General features: G+C 35.2%; 1 protein-coding gene across 2 annotated transcripts in view; it reads right to left on the bottom strand.

Annotated features, from left to right (window-relative positions):
- The window catches only part of ACAP2 (ArfGAP with coiled-coil, ankyrin repeat and PH domains 2), a 149,762-nt gene that overhangs the window by 27,515 nt on the left and 98,713 nt on the right, over positions 1–23,534 (bottom strand). The window contains exons 7-11 of one of the 2 annotated variants that reach the window (XM_023514852.1): positions 21,724–21,768; positions 20,493–20,588; positions 14,156–14,230; positions 7,299–7,411; positions 2,043–2,063 (exon numbers count right to left, since the gene is read on the bottom strand). In XM_023514852.1, coding sequence (XP_023370620.1) covers positions 2,043–2,063; positions 7,299–7,411; positions 14,156–14,230; positions 20,493–20,588; positions 21,724–21,768 — 350 coding nt within the window. The remainder of the gene's footprint in view (positions 1–2,042; positions 2,064–7,298; positions 7,412–14,155; positions 14,231–20,492; positions 20,589–21,723; positions 21,769–23,534) is intronic. The other variant, XM_003792686.2, reaches the window with a different exon arrangement.

Genomic DNA, 23,534 nt, shown 5'->3' with positions numbered 1-23,534 from the left:
TTTTTTGTAATCATTTGAGGTATGATGAACCATATTAACAAAAATTCATGTTTTTTATCATAGTAATCAGATGAAAGCTACAGAGAGTTTTACCGACTCATGGAAAAACATCCATATAATCACGTAAACTTTCCATGCTTCTGAGGTCTTTTTTTTTTTTTTAATTTTGTAATATTTATTTATTTTACTTCTTTTCTTTTTTGAGACACAGTCTTACTCTGTCACCCTGGTGAGAGTGCTGTGGAATCATCATAAGCAACCTCAATCTCTTGGGCTCAGGCAATCCTCTTGCCTCAGTTTCTCCAAAAGCTGGTACTACATATGCCTGCCACTACACTGGGCTAATTTTCCTATTTTGAGCAGAGAAGGAGTCTCTTTCTTGCTCAGGCTGGTCTTGAACTCCTGAGCTCAAGCAACCCACCCACCGAGAGTGCTAGGATTACAGTCTTCAAAAAATAAATTTCTTTTGACCTACTTCATCTTAGGACCATCTTCTAAAAATAATTTCAAAATACTGGATAAAAACATATGGTTTTTGTCTGACACCAATGCCTCTGATTAACTAAACAAATCAGATATATTCCTAAAATCTAGTTCTTCAGGTACCTCTCTACTTCTGGATAAGGTTATCACATCATCAGTTTTTGTATACTCAGGGAAGACAATATAAATTCATCGTAATGTGATGTCTCCTAAGGAAAAGAATCATATATCCTAGGTAGAAAAAAAATTTTTAATTACTGAGGTCTGTATGTCTTATGACACTATCTCCCCTCCACTACCATTATAAATAAGAAAAACTAACTCAGCTAACATTGACCAAAATTCTAACCAGGTAAGTAAAAATGGGATATAATTTTTAATTCTCCCTGTAGAATAATCCTAGTTATTGTTAACATTTCTAAGAAAAAGAAAAATGAGGCTTTTTAAACAGTTCATGGCCTATGGAATATGTAGGTAGAAAAAGCATTTAGTTTTTTAAGCACTCAGTACCTGCATTTGAAAGTACTTTTTAAAAAAAGTAATTAGATCCAAAGAGACAAACTTTAGAAAGCCTTGTGCTAACAAGTTTGTTTACAAGATTCAGAAAATGATCACAAAGCCAAAACACAAGATATTTTTGAAATAGAAAAAAATTTTGCTTAAGAAAAATAAGATACATTATACCTATCTCTAATTGAAATAACTCAATAAATATTTTATTAAATGCTAAATGTTGTATCATTTGAAATATGTTATAATATTAAATTTACAAATAATTAAATACTGTATTAATTTTCACAACCCAATCCACTTCCAGATGACAAAATTTGGGCAGGAAAGAAAAAAATTATAAATTTAAAAATTGAGTATTTTTTACTATTTTTGATCACTAATCCCAGAACTGAACTTGAAATCATTGAGTATTTTTTACTATTTTTGATCACTAATCCCAGAACTAAACTTGAAATCAAGAACATAGGTAAAAGTCAAACTTCTTAATCTGTAGAAGCTTTTTCACAAAAACTAAATAGACAATGGGTTCATTTACACATTCATATAGATATTAAACAGGTAAACGTGATAAAATTAAAAGCTTGAACATGTATGATCCTTTATTTCAAGTTTATTTTTTCACAGGGAAAATAAATGGTAAACAAAAAAGTCTAGCAACTGACAATGTATTCTTTTAACATAATTAATATGGCTTTACCAAAGGGATTAATCCTAGTTACTGCTCACATTTTTTAAAAAGTTTACTAGTTTATTTCCCTTTAAAAAGATATTTGAAAAGATATTAATCAACCTGTATCATTTTGGGGTAATAATAAACATTTTATGTGTTCATAATTATATAGATTAAAATGAGGATATAAGCAATTAAAAGGCATGATTCCATTCCTCAAATATGATATTTCTATTTTCTTCCCAATTTAAAAGATTAAGAGATTTTTATCCATTGCAAGTAATCCAACTGAAATGCAGGTTAATTATGAGCTTTCTCGTGCCAAAAAGGAAACTGGTGTAAGATGAGGGTAAAGGGAAGGAAGCCATTTTGGTACCTGATATGATCGGGCTTTTTCCTGTCATGTGAAAAAATGGGGCAGGATTAAAACATAAGGGAAAGGTGGTAAAAGAATGAAAATGCAAATGTGCAAAATAAGCAAAGGACTAGCATGATACAAAAATAAAGCAAGAATTAAAGGAACAAGCTTAAGCCCAGAACCTACCAAAATAGGCAAAGGTATTGATTGCATTTTATTTACTTATTATATATTTATGCATTTATACAATTAATTCCAACTCTTGGAAATCTGAGACAGTAATATTTCAGAAACATTCAAAAAAATTTCTTCCAGTATTATTTATTTTCTGCCCCTATAGTCATGACTATAAAATATAGACAGTAGCTCACCTAATCTTAATAAGCTGCTCTTAAAAATTCAGAGAGATAATCATCTATATACACTTGAGATAAATGAAAACTATTCATAAGGAAGGTGGGATCACTAAGACTTTCAAAAATCATAAAATATTAACCAAATAAACCATTCTCCCATATGTCCACGCCCATCTTTGTCAAATAATAGCAGAGACTCTAAGGCCGCACTTAGGCAGGATTCATCTCTAATCCATATGCACAGTTCTTTTCAAATAAAATGGAAAAAAAATTATATCTGTTATATCTGTACCAGCAGCATATAGAATAATTTGCTTTTAAAAATTAGGTAACACATTTTATACTTTTAGCCCTATTTCCTATTGTTTTCACACTGCTTTTAAAAATTGGGTAACACATTTTATACTTTTAGCCCTATTTCACACTGTTTTCACACTGTTCAAAGAGCACAGCAAAGGGCACAGTAACTATTCAGTCTATTGGTTTTTTTAAGTTCTTACTAAATATTTACTTTTTCTTATTCACTCATCTTCTCTGAATTTAGAATGAAAAGCAAAAGAGAATATATGTTCCAGTAATCCACTGATGTAAGCCTGAAATGAGGCTGACATCTGAGAAAATGACATAGGAAAAATCACTGTGGCAGATCTCACTCATATGTGTCTCTAGAAAACTGTGTATTTTATTTGTAAACTTTAGAGGTATACAAACGAGAAATTTGAAAGCAATCAGAATTAAATTCAACAGTCCATATAAGACATAAAACTTTTCACTCCTTATGCTATTTCAATCACAGCACACCAAATATCATCTACTCAGTTAAAATTTCAGGTTTTAGAATGTTTTCAAAAATACTTCTAATTCATGAAGCATGGGGTAAAGTCTTAAAACTATTTGTGAACTCCTTCTTATGTTTACCTTCTCTGAGGAAACAGGTCTTTTTTAAAAGTTGATTTTGAAAATACTATGCACCATAATCCTATTAAATCATAGGTAATGGCAAATATGTCATTATATGATTGGCACACCTTATGGCAACTACAACAAAAAAAAATGTGCCCTCAAATTAATCCATCAACAATCTAAAAAAAAAAATACTTAAGCAATGGGCAGAAAAATCTTCATATCTGAATAGCTGGATTCTTGAATTTTTAAAGTATTAATATCACAAATATATAGTTTTTTACTCAGTGTTCCACAGAGTATATCAAATTAAGCTGGATAGAAAACTAATGAAAGAAGTAGGGCTCTCTAAAGTCAAACATGGGTAACAGGAAATTACTTGCATTTCTTTTTTTTTTTTTGAGACAGAGCCTCAAGCTGTTCCCCTGGGTAGAGTGCCATGGCATCACAGCTCACAGCAACCTCCTACTCCTGGGCTCAAGCCAGTCTCCTGCCTCAGCCTCCCAAGTAGCTGGGACCACAGGTGCCTGCCACAACACAGTTGCTGCCGTCGTTGTTGTTTGGCGGGCCCGGGCTGGATTCGAACTCACCACCTTGAGTGTATGTGGCTGGCGCCTTAGCCACTTGAGCCACAGGTGCCAAGCCATTACTTGCATTTCTTAATGTTAGATTTTGGAAAACCTCATGTCAGAATTTACATATATTTCAAAATGTTAATATTGAAAAGCCAGAGAAAATTCTAAATACCATTTAAAAGATTACTCTTCTTCCTTCTCCCTTTTTATACAGTTCCTTTCCTATAACTTAGAAAATATCTAATGACTTTTGTTACAAGGTTTTGATTTTTGTTCTTGTTTTGTTTTAGTTTTTGTTCTTTTAGAGAAAGGGTCTCATTCTGTTGCCCAGGCTGGAGTGCAGTGGCTCAACCATAGCTCACTGTAACCTCAAACTGCTATGCTCTAGTGATCCTTCTGCCTCAGCCTCCAGAATAACTAGGACTACAAGGCACACCACCACACCATAGCTATCTGTTTTCTTTTTGAAGGAAGTTTTGGAGTATAATGTTTATATACTACATTCTTTTCCCTAGTCTGCACTTTACTAGTGTTTTCATTAAAATGTTCCTGGGCAGTGCCTGTGGCTCAAAGGAGTAGGGCACCAGCCCCATATGCCAGAGGTGGCGGGTTCAAACCTAGCCCCAGCCTAAAACTGCAAAAAAAAAAAAAAGTTCCTTAGTGGCATATGAATATATAATTAATATGCTATCCAAAATCTTTTCTTTTTTTCTTTTTTAAGACAGAGTCTCAAGGTGTCACCCTCAGTAGCATGCCCTGGCGTCACAGCTCACAGCAACCTCAAACTCTACAGGCAGCCGCCCCAATGCCCAGCTATTTTTTGTTTGTTTGTTTGTTTGTTACAGTTGTCGTAGTTGTTTTAGCTAGCCCAGGCTGGGTTCAAACCCACCAGCCTCAGTGTATGTGGCCAGCACCCTAACCACAGAGCTATGAGCCGTCATATAATCTTTTCTTGATAAGGTAAGCAAATTCAGATGGTTTTTAAAAGTGAAGTATTTTTTAATAGTTGAAGTTGTATTTTATCAAAATACAGATTTTTGGAATTTCCATATCAAGTTAAAAAAATGCCTCATCAATTATTTGTATAAACCAGATGTGTGTATGACCTGAAAGGAGTGATCATCTCTCTCAAACTCCATTTCTTTACTGAAAATTAGGGCATTAAAGTATAATCTATAATTCTAATCCATAACTGTCATCTTACATATGTATAGATGGCATCTGCTTTTAAAAGCAGCCTATTTTCCAAGGGTATTGTCCTTTTTTCACTTTGCAAATGGTAGGCAACATGTTTACAAATGAGAATTTAACAGCTATTCTCTGATTTTAGTTGCATTTTAATTTCTATGTCAATTAATAGAATTTCTAAAACAAATAATAAAAAATGAAAAGTTCTATGTTTAACTCAAAATTAATTTTCTTCTATTGCCCTACATGGCAGTGTAATTTTCCACTAACACTTACTGTGCTTCATTTTGAAGTCTGAGATCATTTCTCATTGGAGTAGTCCATGGAAGTTCATTTCTTTTCTTCTTAACATAATGGTATGTTTCTATGGATTTATTGTATTTTCACTTTGTTAAACTTTAAGTAGGCTGTTTTGAAATCTGAAGGTTAAAATTCAATTCTAACATTATATCATGAAACTATACTGGTTGAGTAATCTTTATTTATTATAAAGATTTGCCAGTCATACCATTTTTTTCCCCCAATTTCTAATCTGGCTACAGAAATTTGTCAGGAAAGGTTTAAAAGGTTATTATCCTAATTTTTAGAGCTTAGAAAACCAATTTTAGTTTTTCATTTTCACTTTAGAATAGCTAAAAACATTGCGAACCAGACAACTTTAGTTGGTCCTCCTATAATCATGTATTATTTTAAAAGTTCTCTGTAAGTAAGGAGGTTTAATATCAAATATAATCATTATTTGTCCCAGTTTATATTCAATCTCAGGTATAGACAAAATATTTTGAATAAAACAAACTATGTACCATTTAAACGTTCAGCAATATCAAACATTAAGGAAATGTTCAATAAATCAATGACATTTAAAAATGTCAGTAAATGTTTTTTCTATATAACCTCGACACCAAGAAAACAAAACAAGTGCATTAGCAACTCTTTTCAATGAAGCATTAAACTTAAATGTGTTCCCATTTAAATTAACAAAGATGTAGACTAATTTGGACTTACCAGAAAATTTTATTTATTTTGCTAATGTCCATCTTTAAAAAAAAAAAAAAAACCACCTTCTTTATCATTGGGTGAATTCACACTGTTCAAGTAATAAAATATATAATTGTAACCAATAATATAATAAATTAACCAGAAACCAAATACTATTCTCAATGACTCAGAACGGTTCTGACTATTTTTTTTCCTGATAAAGGAGAGGCATCACTGATGTTCAGAAGGATGTTCCATAGATAGCCAATCTTTTTGTTCTGATACTTTAATGTTTGAATTACTTTATTTTATTATATTAATGAAAAAATGAAATATTTTATACAGTCATTCTTTTAACAGACTGGACTTAGATATTGTAGCAGTAATTTTAACAAAAATTTAAAGCTTTTGATAGCCATCAAGTTTAGAATAAAGAAGCATCAGCTGCCACAACCTCACATATGAGGAAAACCCCAGCTGGGCACCCGTAGCTCAGTGGTTAGACCACATGCACCAGGACTGGTGGCTCTGAATCTGTCCTGGGCCTGCTAAACAACAATGACAATGACAACAACAAGAAAAAAGATAGCCGGGCATTGTGGCAGGCACCTGTAGTCCCAGCTACTTGGGAGGCTGAGGCAAGAGAATTGCTTAAGCCCAAGAGTTTGAGGTTGCTGTGAGCTGTGAGGCCACTGCACTCTACCGAAGGTGACATAGGAAAGTCTGTCTCAAAAAAAAAAAAAGAAACCCATTTCCTGAAACTCCTAAACTTACTGCAAAGACCAAAAGATCAAGCTCACCTAGCTTAAAGATTCATGAGCAAACACTAAGTAAAAATTTCTATCAACATAAAAGAGAAACCAAAAGAAAAACAAAGCTCATCTTTCCTATTCATTCATTATATAATACACAATTTGTCAATATATAATTGACAATATATAATTGGCACTTGAATCCATTTTGTAACAAATAGAGCAAGTAGCTCATATTCAGAATTTACTTACTGTAATATAAATAATACTATAGACCAAGTATTATAAAAATTGTCCTTGCTTCCTTGTTTAAACCTTGCTTAAATTTTAGAATTTAGAATTAACGTTTTCATTTTTCACCTCTTTCTTAGGGTATGTTTTCTTCAATGGACCGAGCTCAGTACAGTTTCCACAGAATTTGCAGAATTTGAAGAAGTATTAAGGAGAGAGTTGACAAATCACAGAGAAAGCCAGAAAATTGTGTCTAGGGAAAGAACAAGACTAATACTTAAAATATGTTACCTGTTCCATGTTTTGAAGGCATTGCTGGCTCGCTTGAACAGATATCCTTCCATAACAATGCCATTCGCAGCATCTACATTATATTCTAACTTAGAATCATCGCTGGAGAAATCCTATACAAAATAACACAAAACAGTTCTAAGTTCCCTGGACAACAAATGTATCCTAGAGAAAGAGCCCGAGAATAGGAAAGCTCTGTATTAAGATAGTTATGACTACAGTATTCACATAAAACAGGAAGGAGGCTCTAAATCAGTGGTTCTCAACCTTCCTAATGCCGCAACCCTTTAATAGTTCTTCATGTTGTGATGACTCCCAACCATAAAATTATTTTCCTTGCTACTTCATAACTGTAATTTTGCTACTGTTATGAATCGTAATGTAAATCTCTGATATGCAGGAGACCTACAGTTGATATATCAACCCACAGGGTCTGATATATGTCACAACCCACAGGTTGAGAACCGCTGACCTAAATGGTGAATAATGGAAAAACACTTCAACATATTAAAAGATATCAAGTGAATGGACCATTATGCAATATAATAATGGTGTAAAAAAACAGATAATCATATATATTATAAAAGGTGTCTCAAAAGGCATATGTATAATACAGGAAATTGTAATTAGATTTTACAAGATATTTACAAAATATTCTCTACATATTGGCCACCCTTCTGTAAAATTTTATAATTAATAACTTGTAAATAAAGGTACATTTAGCTACATTGTCCCATTTTCCCTATGTATGATGACTTTAGGGGCAACTTTGGGGACATCCTGTAGAATAGAATATACTGCAAAATAGAAATATTATATAATAATATATATAGGATGGCCATAAAGTCTGTGTGCAATTTAACTTTATAGCCATCCTGTATAATATATAATAAAATAATATTGCAAAAGATAAAAGGAAAGATGAATTGCATATATGCTGTGATTTGTGTTAGGAATATTTTAAAAAGCATATGGATATATTTCATTTGGGTTATTTAAATATACCACTATTTTCTAAATATAGTATTACCATGGAAGTTTTAAAATCTGATAGGAGTAATAACTCCACTATTTGGGAAGTTCAGAAATAGGATAAAGGGTCTATGGTGTATTCTTCCTGAAATAAAATTCACTTTTGCAAAAGAGAAGGATCTTAGTCCATAATTCAAAGTGGGCTTGCTGAAATCTCTTTTTTCAAGAACTATGAAATTGCTCATAGTCTATAATTCTAATCATTCAAGTCTTGATTTCAGTGCAATATAAACTGTCGGTTTTCCTCTAAGGATTCATGAAGTTTGGAAATCAGAAATCAAATAAAAAAAGTATTTCCTCACAAACTTCCAAAGTATTTTGAACAAAACCAAGATTGCTGCTATCAGCAAATTTCAAACTCTAAAAATCCATCTCAGAATTTTCAAAATTACTCCTAAACCAATGATTAAAATTAAAATACTATCTTATTGGGGAGTAGTAAATGTCTGATGTTTCAAGAAAACTTCCTGTCTTGAGAAACATTTTGGCAGAAAGTATATGAGGACCTGCTAAGAATGCTAAGATGTGGACGCCCTGCACTGGAGGGACAGCAGAGTGAGAATCACCTAAGATCCTTCTAAATCTAAGAGTTTAATAAGATAGGGAAAGAAAATAGACTGAATTCAGAATTTTGAAAAAAAAATCTCTTAACATCTTTCAAACTTTAACCATAAAAAAAAGACAATCTAAAATAATCAAATAAAACAATCTGTGAATGAATCACTACATTTCTTCCTACTTTTTCTTTAGGAAAAAGATATCAGAGAAACATTAATCCTCCCACTTAAAATTTACTTGAGGCTATAATGTCTTTAATTATGCAGACAGGATTAAGTAAGCAATAGATATAATTAACTTTGGTAACATTCTAAAGATTTCATTTGTAATGTGCAGTTTTTTAATAACCTTGATGCTACTTAAAATAAGACATCCTTGAAAGTGCAGGGCAGTACAGGTGTTTCTCTAATTTTCAACTGTATTTCTTGAGATAAATTAAGTCTTCAATTTAATTATTATTAATATCAATTAATATTTAATAGCACTTAAAATATGACAGATTTCATAATGTTAACAACAATGGATGAAACATATACTGTTAAAATCTCTTTAAATACATTGATGACCTGACAAATTAGGAAGGAATACTCAAAGGCAAAAAATTGAGTGAAAATTGGAAGCCATGGAGGAAAGTAGAGTAAGAGACCTACCCTTCACCTTAACGGGATCTACCTATCAGGAAAACTTGAGCGTCTGTCTGGGGACAGAAGGCAAAACCGAGGTTGGTCAGTAAAGGGAATCTAACAGAAGCTGCCCCTTTGAAACAAGATAAGAAAAACCATTATTACCACTTCCATTTAAGATTATGACAAAAGTCCTAGCCAGCAAGATAAGAAAAAGTGCAGGACTGAAAGGAAGAAACAACCTATCACTATTTATGGATAATAAGACTTTATACAAAGAACGTCCAAAAGAATCCAGAGATAAATTAGTATCAAAAGAGAGCTTTGCAAGACTACAAGTTACAAAATCAATACAGAAATATCCATTTTATTCTAATATTACAGAGCAAAGAGTGAGAGAATATATTTCAAAAGACAACAGTTACAATAACATTTATACAAGTGTCTAGGAATAAGTCCAACAAAAAATAGTTAAAAAATCATAAAACTTCATGAACGCCAAAGAAAACTGAAAAAATTGGAGAATATGCCAAGCTCATAGATTAGAAGGTTAAAAAAAAGGTATCAATTTTCTCCCAAATTGATTCATAGATCTAATGTAATCCTAGTCCAAATTACAAAGAATGGTTTTTTTGTTGTTATTGCTATTTTTGCAGTTTTTGGCCGAGGCGGGGTTTGAACATACACCTCCAGTATATGGGGCCAGCAGTGTCCTACTCCTTGAGCCACAGGCGCGGCCCAAAGGCTGTTTTTATGGAAACCTAAAACCTGCCTCTGAAATTTACATGAAAATGCAAAACTAAGCACTTAACTTTTGAATCTAAGAGATGGTAGAAAGCTTTGTTTTATTAGATATCAAGATTTTCTATAAAGCTAAAAATAATCAAGACAGTAGAGCATTATTAGCACTTAAAACTAAAAGACCAACAGAGCAGAACAGAGTCCAAAATAGGCCTCAAATATATGGAAATCTGATGGATAACTCGGGTTTACCACAGAGCAGTGAGGAAAGGGCAAATGAGAGAATGTAAGATCTACCTTACACAAATTACAGATGAATCTAAGCATGAAAAGCGAATCTATACAGGAGCTCTCTCATGATCTTGAGCTGAGAAGGACACAAACAATACGAAACAGAGCCGGCATGGTGGCTCACGCCTATAATCCTAGCACCCTGGGAGGCTGAGGCAGGTGGATTGCTTTGAGTTCAGGAGTTCCAGACCAACCTAAGCAAGAGAGAGGAAAAAAAAAAAAAATAGGGCGTTGCAGTGAGCACCTGTAGCTCCAGCACTCAGAAGGCTGAGACAAGAGGATCGCTTAAGCCCAAGAGTTTGATGTTTCTGTGAGCTATGACACCACATCACTCTACCAAGGGCAGCAAGTAAGACTCTGTCTCAAAAAAAAAAAAAAAAGCACCAAACATAAAGATTGGAAATTAAAAAAAACATTGACCCCAAAGGGGCTTCTATCCAGAATATACTAAGAATATGATGAACAACAGAGGCAGCCAGGTAGAAAAATGAGAGAAAGACTAGTAGACATTTCATCAATAGGATAGCCAAATGATGAAGATATGGTGCTTTGAGTTCACTAGTCACTAAAGAAGGAGAAATTAAAACCCTATCTACACACCATATTGGCAAATAGTAAAAACTCATGATATAAGACAGGGACAAGAAGCAATGGGAACTCTCACACAGTGCTGCCTGCCAGGAATGGTATAACATTTGGAAAAACAATTCAGTACTATCTACTAACTCTAATACAATTTGAAACAATTTAACATTACCTACTAACACTAATACACCTTCTGACCCAGTTGTTTTACTCCTAGGTATAAACCCAACAGAATATATGCATATATCCAAAAGGCATGTTCCAGCCGGGATGGTGGCTCACAGGCCAGGATGGTGGCTCATGCCTGAAACTTCAAAACTTTGGGAGGCCCAGGTAGGAAAACTGCTTGAGGTAAAGAGTTTCAGATCAGCCTGAGCAACACAGTTAAAACCCCATTTCTGCAAAAAATAAAAAAAATCCAGGCATGGTGACACAAGCCTGTAGTCCTAGTTACTTGGAAAGTGGTGGCAGGAGTTCTGACGTTACAAAAAGCTACGATAGCATCACTGCACTCCAGGTTGGGTGACAGAAACTGTCTCTTTAAAAAAAAAAAAAAAGCATGTATGTGACCATATCTTTAATTGAATTGGGATTTTTTGGTTTGTTTGCTTGCTGAAATAGAGTCTCACTTTGTCACCCTTGGTAGAGTGCCATGGCATCATAGCTACAGCAACCTCTAACTCTTGGGCTCAAGTGATTCTCTTGCCTCAGCCTCCCAAGTAGCTGGGACTACAGGCATCTGCCACAATACCCCACTATTTTTAGAGGTGGAGTCTCTCTCTGGCTCAGGCTGGTCTTAAACTGGTGAGTTCAGGCAATCCACCTGCCTAAACCTCCCAGAGTGCTGGGATTATATGTGTGAGCCACAGCTCCTGGCCCTTGTTTGTTTTAAGACAGAGTCTCACTCCCTTACACCCTGGGTAAAGTGCTATGTCATCATAGTGCACGGCAACCTCAAACTCTTGGGCTTACATGCTTTTTTTTTTTAAAGGGACTTTAATTTATTGAGTGACTTGATGCTACCTTAGTTTCCCCTCTCAGCTCAGGTGATTCTTGTGCCTCAGCCTCCCACGTAGCTGGGATTACGGGTGCCAGCCAGAACACCTGGCTAGTCTTTCTTTTTTAGTAGAGATGGGGTCTCGCTCTTGTTCAGGCTGGTGTTGAACTCCTGGGCTCAAGCTATCCAGCCACCTCAGCCTCCCACGTGGTAGAATTACAGGTGTGAGCCAACACACTACTTCAATTTCAACTCTTAAAAAAGGTTAAGTAATTACATTAAACATACTTTCCCTTAATTTTTAGTTGACTGGATTTTTTTTTTTACCTGTAAAGCAGCCTTGTGTCAGCATTTAAGGACAGAAAAGAGGTAAAGTACTCATTATGAGCAAAAATAGGAAATAACATTATTTTCTTTAAAGGAGAAAATTGAGTATTACTTAAAATCAAATAAATTAATCTTAGATTTAATAATTTTCCACTTTTGAACCTAAAATATAACACTGAATTATAGACACATAGTAAAAGATATTAAAACATGTATAATATTCATTAAATAATAAGCAAATATTCCCATATTTCTCCCAATATGACCTCTCATTTTAATTAAAAAAAACCAGTCTCAATTTTCAACATCCTTTCATGATGTTATGAAAACAAGTTACCCATCGAACCATCATGTCGTACATGTAAAATATACACAATTTTTATTTGTCAACATAAAAATAAAGTTATTCAACCAAAAGTTAAACTAATCTTAAACAAAAGAAAATAAGAAGTTAGTCTTACTTGACACTAGCCAGAAAGTACTAATGTAAAGATTTTCTGGCAGAAAATCTCTTCCTTTTTCTAATATAGTATTAGAATGTTCTTGTTGAGCATTAGTAATCTATCATCAATTAAATTTTTCCTGCTTCACCAATTTTGATTTCAATTGTTTCCCTTGACATCTTCTATGTCGGATCTAGTTACTGGTATTACAAATTCTAAATGAACCATAACAAAAGTTGATCTGACTGCTCAATACCAAGCAAACAGATTTCTTAGAGCTATGCCAAAAGGTATCTTGTCACATCCTTATATTATTGCATTCAACCTCCAACTCTCTCCTATTAAGTCCAAGTTACCACACAAAAATACCACTGACTATATAAAATAAATTATTATTAGGTTTAGTTTCAAACATGCCACACTCCATGCATTTAGCATGAAGAAACAAAAACTGTTTAATATTTGAGTTTTTAATGTTTAAACCAGGCGTCCTCAAACTACGGCCCGCAGGCCACATGCAGCCTGCCCAGGACATTTATTTCGCCCGTAGGGTGTTTTTGCCACTGCTGCCTGTCCTTTTAAACTATAGTCCGGCCCTCCAACAGTCTGAGGGACAGTGAACTGGCCCCCCGTTTAAAAAGTTTGAGGACCCCTGGTAAAAACACACATTTTTCAAAAATTAGCTTAACTAGATTTTGGCAAATTTACAAGCAACACAAGTCAATCTTTAGCATCGCATGAGAGAAGGGAGGGATGCCATAGAGTGACTACAGCTGGAAAGTCCATAAAACCAAACACACACATTGACACTCACGTGTGCATTGACACTAAAGTGTGAGTCCCCTCTCGTAGTCCTCCATCTCTCTCTCCCTCTGCCTCACTCTCTCTCTTAGACACACACACACACACATTTACAGGGAGTCAGTGGTAACCTAAATGAAACTATAAATAGTGTTTTAAATTCTCACTAAAGGCCACTTTTAACTAACTGAGTTAAGGTCCTAATAAATTAAGGTGTTTATGAACTGATTCAAGACCATGGCTTTCAACTGTTTTAGTTTGAAGGCTAGTAAAATATATTCCTTAACATATTTCACTTTTCACAAAAGGAGGCAGAATTTATCTGAACAATTCAATTATTAAAGCAACTCAAAGGATTTGTTCCAACACAATGGTACTTTACATAAACTAATAATCAACATCTGGGTGAGTTAATACACATGTTGATTGTTAGTCTCCTTTAACTTTTCCCCCAGGTACCTTTTGTTGGATGGTGGAATGTTTTTGTTCCATCTCTCTTTTCTCTTTTGCTGCATCCACAACCAGTCGATCCAACTTAAAGAGAGAAAAAGGGAAAAATCAAATGTTTCTTCTTAAAAATCAAAGAAAAAAGGTATGATTATTTTTTCAAACATATTCCATATCATTTCACAGATAAACATAGCAATAAATCACTCAATTTAAGCGTACTTAAAAATGCATTTTGGCTAAACTTTAAAGTAGGTATTTTTTTTTTTTTTTTTTTTTTGCAGTTTTTGGCCAGGGCTGGGTTTGAACCTGCCTCCTCCAGCATATGGGGCCAGCGCCCTACTCCTTTGAGCCACAGGTGCTGCCCTAGTAGGTCATATTTTTTCTGGTACCAAATCCTCTTGAGAAAATTCATATATCCTCTAGAGAAAATGTTTCCAAGAACAGTCATTGTGCAGTAATACATATTCAGTCCTTGAATAAGGTAAATGACTCTAGCTTAAGCTGCCTGCTGACCCACTCACCAAATTCTGGTAGTGACAAAGATATAAAGAAAAGACACTGGTGATTTTTTCCCCAAATAGCAAAGAGTATTACAACTAAACTAATGTACTCACTTCTCACAAGTTCACTGTAACAACTACTTCCAACCACTCAAGTGCTTCCCTTTTTCAAGTTAGCTCTCTAACATTATAATCAAGTCTAAAAGGCATTATCTAATAATTCCCTAGATAAGCTAAAAGACAGTAAAAATAAGACAGGGTATGAAATCATCACCTTTTTTTACATTTTTTTGTCTTGCGCTTCAAGTTCAGGGAAATCATCAAATGCTTAAGGTTCATTTTTAAAAGCTCAAAATAATAATAATAATATAAAATCTCATTTATTTTTGTTCCTTTGCATCAGAAAGGATGCTTGACAAAAGAATATAATTTTTCTTTTCCATGATGAAAGCATAATTTTATTTCCAGTAATATGTGATAAAAATGAATTGGCTTCTTGAACTCCTATTTGCTAGAATAATAGTAATTGGGTTGTAACATTATTAATAACATGGGTTTCATCCTCTATACCAGTGGTTCTCAACCTTCCTAATGCTGGGACCCTTTAATACAGTTCCTCATGTTATGGTGACCCCCAACCATAAAATTTTTATAATTATTATAATTTGAGAACCACTGCTCTAAACCGATGAATGTCTTTCCAACTTTGAAATCCCAGTACCTCTGATTAATACATACTTGAAAAATGAATAAATAAAAATGAATAATATAAAAACGGAACATGAAGAAAGAAAAATATTAGATGTCCAAACATTTTAAGTGATTATCTTTTAAAAACTGAAGTGAAAAAAAAGGCCTTCTTATAAAACTATTTGATCCTTTTTTTTTTGAGACAGAGTCTCACTCACTCTGTTGCCCTAGGTTGAGGGCCACGGTATCATCCCTCGTGGCAACCTTAAATTAGTGGGTTCAGGTGATCTTGTTGCCTCAGCCTCCTGAGTAGCTGGGACTATAGGAACTAGCCACCATACTTGGCTGGTTTTTCTATTTTTAGTAGAGACGGGAGTCTTGCTCTTGCTCTGGCTGGTCTTGAACTCCTGAGCTCAAGCGGTCCACCTGCCTCACCCTCCCATAGTGCTAGAATTACAGGAGTAAGCCACCACGCCCAGCTACTATATGATCCTTTATTCACCCTCTAACACAAATGATAATTTTTTTCTAAAGGAGAATTCATTCTAGTCACAGAAACTTAATATTACTGAATAGTAATGAAGAATAAAAACAACCCACACTGAAACAGAACTACAACTATTATAAAGTATCTGATATAGATGACAATTAATACTACTCTACTTTAGGCTCTAATACATACATATATACCTTAGTAGCATGTAACATTGATTTAATGGGTAATGCCAATACGCTACCCTAGAAAAATTTATATCCTCAAAAGTTTCTTAGACAGAGTAAATAGAATAATCATTATGATTTTTATGCCTCTAAATGAATGGCATATATATAATATTCATTCATTCAGACTGAAGCGCAATATAAGGCAGCCCTCAAAATATTAAATTTATACACATATACTTTACACATAAGTATAATAATGCAAATCATGGTTTTCTGCCTATCAAATTGGTAGTAAATTCCTCTGTTATCTCTACCTCACTGCTATCGCATCAAAAAGGAAGACAATTCTCTTTCTCTGTTGAGGAAGGAATATAAAGAAAAAATCTCTCTCATCATGGTGAGGGTTTGGGAGAGGCATAAGTTGGAGACATGTGAAGACCAGCAGAGTCTTGCCTCTAGACACTAGTGACTGCATCAGAAAGAGCATTTGGAGTACAGTAGGAACTCAGGTTTGTGGTAGTCTCATGTTTGTGTTAGCATTGGGCATTATGAATTTTAGGGGGTTCCTGTAACTAGGTAGGTGCCTCCCCCATTCCCCAGTGTTCTCAATCTCCTCTGCTTCCACCATCTTAGATAGCATCGCTTCTCCTTTTTATCTCCTCCCTCTTGGTCCATTTCCAGCTACTTTTAATTTGTGCAAAGCATACTACCTTAAATATAACGCTTTGCCCATAGTTCTCTGCAGCTACCACCACTTTACATCATAACAAAGCTCCTTTAAAATGTTACCACGTTCTCCACTTGCACATTTCATATTCATCTACCCACTTGGGCCTCCAACTCAATGGAAACAGCATGTTTCATAGAGGTAACAAATAACCTTCCTGCTGCTAAACCCTTTCAATAGGTACTTCTCAGTCCTAGGTTTACTTGATCTTCTTTTCCAATATATAAAAGCTGATAGCATCTGTAATTCTATAGCACTCTGGGAGGCCAAGGTGGGTGGACTCCTTGAGCTCCGGAGTTCAAGACCAGCCTGAGCAAGAATGAGACCCCTGTCTTTGGGGAAAAAAAACCCAGCTACTTGGGAGGCTGAGGCAAGAGGATCACTTGAGCCCAGGAGTTTAAGGTTGCTATGAGCTATGATGCCATGGCACCCTACCAAGGGCAATAAAATGAGACTCTGTCTCAAAAAAAAAATTTTTTTTTAAAAAGCTGATGAAAAATATTAAAAAATAAAAAGTAAAAGCTTATAATCATTCCCTCCTTTTCAAGACACTCTTAGCCTGTAATATCACAGTCTCCTGGTTTTCCACCTTCTCTTTCATCTATGTGTGAATCCAACTCCTCTTACCTAGCCATCTCTTAAAAATTGGTCCTTCTGTGGTCACTGTTCCAAGCTAGCTTCTGATTTTACTTGTTATTAGTGGATTTCAACCTTAACTTACAACATAAAAATCCTCAGATATGTTGCCCAGATGCCTACATTTTCTTTTAAATAGCTCTATAATTTTTATATATCTAACTCTCCCTGGATCAATTCATCCACTTTTGTGGTTACAAGCAACAATTGTATGCTATTGACTTGTTTAGTCTGTATCTCTCTCTTGAGCTCCAGACATATTCATGCACAAGTCCTATCCTCAAAAATCAACACATTTAAGCATGAATTAATCATGTCTCTCCACACTCAAATTGGCTATATCTGAAATAACCCTCAAATCTGTCTTCATCTCTCTCTCTCTTTTTTATTTTTCACAGACAGGGTCTCAATCTGTTACCCAGGCTAGGGTACAGTGGTATGATCATAGCTCACTGGAGCCTCAACCTCTTGGGCTTAAGCGATTCTCCTTTTTCAGCTATTCAAGTAACTCAGACTACAGGTTTGAAGCACAGTACCCAGCCTCCAATTTCACGGCCATGACCTTAGATTCAAATACCATTATCTCCTAATGTAAACTACTAAAAGAGTATCCTAACCTGCAACCTCCAATGAGCCCATACTATTTACTAGGAACTACCGGCCTGCCAACTCATATAAGATATAAAGGGGGGAAGATACTATAAAACTAAAATTACTAAGTGTCTAAAATTATATAATTATTTCAACTATTTGATTGTAAGTCAACTCATGTTGATTTTACAAATTACACTGAGTATAAAATGAGCATGAAATCTAATGTCTGACAGCATGTGCGGAGTGTGTAGAATCTAGGAAGGTCTTGCTTACCCCCCACCAAGTCTGGCTTAGATGTCCTATCCATATGTTCCTACAACACCTTTACCCTTCCCTATGTGGTGGAAAAGACTAACTGGCCCTCAATATTTACTTTCTCTGAAGCCCCAAATTCTAGCAGGTCTCCTGGTTATGTGGCATTAAGGTTATATTTCCCAGGTTTCCTTGCAGCTGGTGTGACCTGTGATTAAGCACTGGCCATTGGGATGTACATGAAAATGACATGTACAATTTCAAGGAAATGTCCCTAAAGAAATGGAATATGTTTTTTCTTTTCCCCTTCCTTCTTCCAATTAGCTGGAATTTGAGTATGATGGCTATAGCTTGATTAGCTACCTTGAATCAAAAGGTAGAATCAAAAGATATAATAAGCCTGGGTCCAGGCTAATCAAGCAGCCACCATACTGTGTCTTTCATTTCACAGAAGGAAATAAAATTGTTTTTTAAGCTGCTATTATTCTTAGTTTTCTATCACTTACAAACAGATTTAAACCCAAATGGTAAACCCAGACAAAGCATTTATCACAGAGATTAAGTAGTCTGATGACTTATTGTTTTTTTTCTAATACATTAAATTCTATAGAGGCAGAAAACAAAATATATGTAATTTATGGCATATGCCCTGCACACCATCCTTCCCCCATGATGTCTCAACACATACACATACACCCTACACAATCCCTGGTCAATAAATGCAATACCCATTCACTCTTACCCTTTTCCCATTTCTCTAAACTTTGTTTTTCATCCCTAATCCCCTCCCCTTAGAAAGTAAATTAAACCAACTTGGGAAACAAAATTGCCTAAAAATTGATATTATTAAATCAAAAAAGCTCACCAATAAAAAAATACTTCAGAACAGATCTAATTAAAATGTTGATCATAGCTCAGTGGGTCCAAACCCAGCCCAGGCCTGCCAAACAACAATGACAACTATAACAACAAAAAAATAGCTAGGCATTGTGGCAGGTGCCTGTAGTCCTAGCTACTTGGGAGGCTGAGGCAAGAGAATTGCCAAGAGTTTGAGGTTGCTATAAGCTGTAATGCTATGGCACTCTACCGACATAGGGAGACTCTGTCTAAATAAATAAATAAATAAATAAAATAAAAATGTTGATCATACATGAAAAATAATTTAAAATAATGATATTTCTACACATAATCAAGCTCTTATGTCTATGTATAATTCTTATACACACACACAGATATTCATTCGCATGTGTCTGTGTGACATAAAAAAAGTACTAAGAGCTCTATAATTTTAAGATTTTTAAAATATTATTCAAGTAGCAAAATATGTTTCTTTAGAAAATAAAGGCTCAGCGCCTGTGGCTCAAGTGGCTAGGGCGCCAGCCACATACACCGAAGGTGGCGGGTTCTAATTCAGCCCAGGCCCGCCAAACAGCGATGATGGCTGCAACCAAAAAAAATGGGCAGGCATTGTGGCAGGCGCCAGTGATCCCAGCTACTTGGGAGGCGAAGGCAGGAGACTCGCTTGAGCCCAGGAGTTGGAGGTTGCTATGAGCTGTGATGCCACGGCACTCTACCCAGGGGGACAGCTTGAAGCTCTGCCTCAGAAAAAAAAAAAAAAAGGAAAAGAAAGAAAAGAAAAGAAAAAGAGGCCAGGTGCAGTGGCTCACACCTGTAATCCTAGCACTCTGGGAGGCCAAAGAGGGGAGATTGCCTGGGCTCACAAGTTCGAGACCAGCCTGAGCCAGAGCGAGACCTCATCTCTAAAGAAAAAAAAAATAGCAGGGTGTTGTGGCGGGCGCCTATAGTACCAGGTACTTGGGAGGCTGAGGCAAGAGAATCACCTAAGCCCAGGAGTTTGAGGTTGCTATGAGCTATGATGCCACAGTACTCTACCAAGGGCAACAAAGTGAGACTCTGTCTCAAAAAAAAAAAAATAGAAAATAAAAAAAGCTGTAACTTAAAAATGCAAATCAGGACAACAGCCCAATTATCCAAACATAATAAATTAAAAAATAAACTCAGCTGCGTATACTGTGAAACACTTAATTTTAAAATTCTCCTTTTCAGTACCCTCATATATAATATATAATACAATCTATAACATAAGGGTTTTTTTATCTTTAATTTCAGTTTTGGCTATACACTTAACTTTTACAAAAATCTGTTAACAACATCAAATTTCATTAAATACATAAAATGTCAAATCCTTCAATAGGCTAAATTTCTTTAAAACTATAAACGTCGACGTATAATAGAAAATCAAGAAATAAGAGTCCAACATTACCTGTGCTCCAAGGTCTTTCATGTAGGGCCCAAGTTCACTAAACAGATCATATCCTTGATGAAAGAAGGCCAAATGGGCATACATAAAGGATAACATCTAATAGGGGAAAAAAGATTACCATTTTAAAATCTGTTCCCAGACAAATATTCTGAAATTTTTAAAAATCCTGATCCTTTTAACCTGAAAAGGCTGACTTTTTAAAAAAGTTTTTAAAATATTGATCCTATTTAATGTTTAAAAATCATTCTACAAGAGCCCAGAACATCAAACCTATTTAAAATTATAGGCTAGTGCCTGTGGCTCAAGTGGCTAAGGCACCAGCCCCATACACCTAAGGTGGCAGGTTCGAATCCAGCCCAGGCCCGCCAAACAACAATGATGGCTGCAACCAAAAAATACCCAGGTGTTATGGCTGTCACCTGTGGTCTCAGCTACTTGGGAGGCTGAGGCAGGAGACTCGCTTGAGCCCAGGAGTTGGAGGTTGCTGTGAGCGTGATGCCATGGCACTCTACCCAGGGGAATAGCTTGAGGCTCCGTCTCAAAAAAAATTTTTTTTTTTTTGGAGACAGAGTCTCAAGCTGTCACCCTAGGTAGAGTGCTGTGGTGTCACAGCTCACAGCAACCTCAGACTCTTGGGCTTAAGTGATTCTCATGCCTCAACCTCCCAAGTAGCTGGGACAAGGCCTAGCCATTTTTTGGTTGTAGTTGTCATTGTCATTTGGCAGGCCTGGACTGGATTTGAACCCAACAGCTCCGGTATATGTGGCTGGCACCCTAGCCACTGAGCTACAGGCACTGAGCCAGAAAATATTTTATAGCAAAGAAAATTGAGAGAAAATTCAAAACCTAAATGTAATACTATTTTATTTTTATAAATTTCTAAACAAATCCTGAAATACTCTCAAATGTTTTCACATCAACCATTTCCAATTATTCATCAAACAGTACTGAGTATCATATTAGGATAAGAGCATATACAAAAAGGAGGTATAAAAGTCTGCTTTTATGGAGCTTCCAGGGTATTTAATAGATGACACACATAAACAAGTATAACACAAAGGAGACAAAAAATGGCTAAGTGCCCTGTAAGAAATACAAATAAAGATCAAAAAAGTAAGAGCAAGTATGAACCTAGAATACATATACCAGATTGTACTTTAAACACTTACATAGATACATTTAAGTGTTTTATATTAAAATACTTAAAATATCATTTCAATTGATATCTTACGGATTTTAGAATTTCTGATCTCCGTTTTGATTGAAGAACATTAATCTGAGGGAAAATACAATTGGTTAATCACGCATGCACTATTTTGAAGCCTAATTCATAATTCAATACTGTATAACTTGCTTAGTTTAATGATTTAATACTTTTCCAAAAGGCAAATAAAAACGAAGTTCAAGTTTTTTCATCTTTTGACCCTCTTTTTGCAAAAATAGGACAAATATACCAACAAAACTCTCATCCATTTATGAGCTCAAAGAAAAATTGGTCATTTACACTATATCATGGCAATAGTACTATTTTGATATCTGAACATCTATGAATTCCATCTTTCTCCCTCACCCTCCTTATCTAATTGCTCATCAAGATTTAACATACAAACAATCTTAATGCAAATTCTCAATACTTTATCACTATCCTTATCACAGGACTATTGCAACAGAACTAATTTCTTCTGTGCTTCCATTCTTATTTCCCTACAATCCATTCTCCTGATCTTTTTAAAAATAAATAAGATAATGTTACATCAAGCTTCAAATCCTCCAACTTCATACCATGGCCTGAGCCCCACTGTGAGGTGTCTTCTACCTGCCTCTCCAACTTAGTTTTCTATTACTTTCTCCTTTTTTGTGCTACAGCTATAGCACAGAACTACTCCCACTCTCAACGCCTTTGTGCTAACAGTTCTATCTACACATCTTGACATTCTGCATACATGGGCACAAGACTATCTCTTACCAATTAGGTCTCAACTTAAATACCATCTCTTCACACAGGTCTAAGATAACCCTTTACGCAGTGCCTAGTACATCCACCTCATTTATTTTACTCCTAGCATTTATAACCTTACATTTTTTTCATTGTCTCTTCTCCCTGGCTAAAGTGTAAGTCTGATGAGATCAGAGTCTTTGCTTTATTCCCAGCTCTAGTCCCCAACTGGCATACAGTAGGCACTCAGTAAATATTTGTTAAATAATTGAATGGATCTTAAATAAGATCCATTTTAGACTAGACTTACCAAAAGACCTGTAAATTAAATCTCCTTTTGTCTTTTATGTGATCTCTCCCAACTCTAGAAATTCATTTTATTTTTGTCTGTTGTTATATATACATGAGTTTAATGAAATGTTTATCCAAGAAAAGAATCACTTTTTGCCAACGTTGCCAAAAGATTACAGAATATCTGCCTTTTTATTATCTATTTTATAAAATATTTCAACATACTGCCTAGAAAAAAAAAAAAAGCAGACCAAAGAAAAATATAAATAACTTTGCTTAGCTAAGGAGTTCTCTTCTACATGTCTGTTTCAATGCCTATTCAGTTTTGAGAACTAAAATATTTTCAAATGCTCTAAGTAAGAGCAGAAGCTGCAAATAGCCTGTTATTCAAACTTCAAATAATGTTAAAAGTGCCTCTGTTTTGGGAGTCTTTTTTCCTATTTGGCAATGAAAAAACATTTCAGTTCATGGAGGAAAGAAGTAAATTCAAATAGTTCAAGAAGCTAAAAGATGATAAACTTTATACATTTGGATATTACTTATTATTTTATAAAACAGACACTTTGGCTAGAAAATAAAATGATACAATAGTTCTCATTAGAAAAATCCAATTAATAGTTATTTATGGGCTCGGCACCTGTGGCTCAACGGCTAAGGAGCCAGCCACATACACCTAAGGTGGCGAGTTCGAATCCCCAGCCCGGGCCCGCCAAACAACAATGATGGCTGCAACCCAAAAATGGCCAGGCGTTGTGGCGGGCGCCTGTAGTCCCAGCTACTTGGGAGGCAGAGGCAGGAGACTCGCTTGAGCCCAG

This window comes from Otolemur garnettii, unplaced genomic scaffold, assembly GCF_000181295.1.
Source record: "Otolemur garnettii isolate 467f Iridium unplaced genomic scaffold, OtoGar3 scaffold00060, whole genome shotgun sequence".
NCBI lineage: Eukaryota > Metazoa > Chordata > Mammalia > Primates > Galagidae > Otolemur > Otolemur garnettii.
Note: the sequence above shows the minus strand (reverse complement) of the source record. Positions and strands in the feature narration are given on the sequence as shown.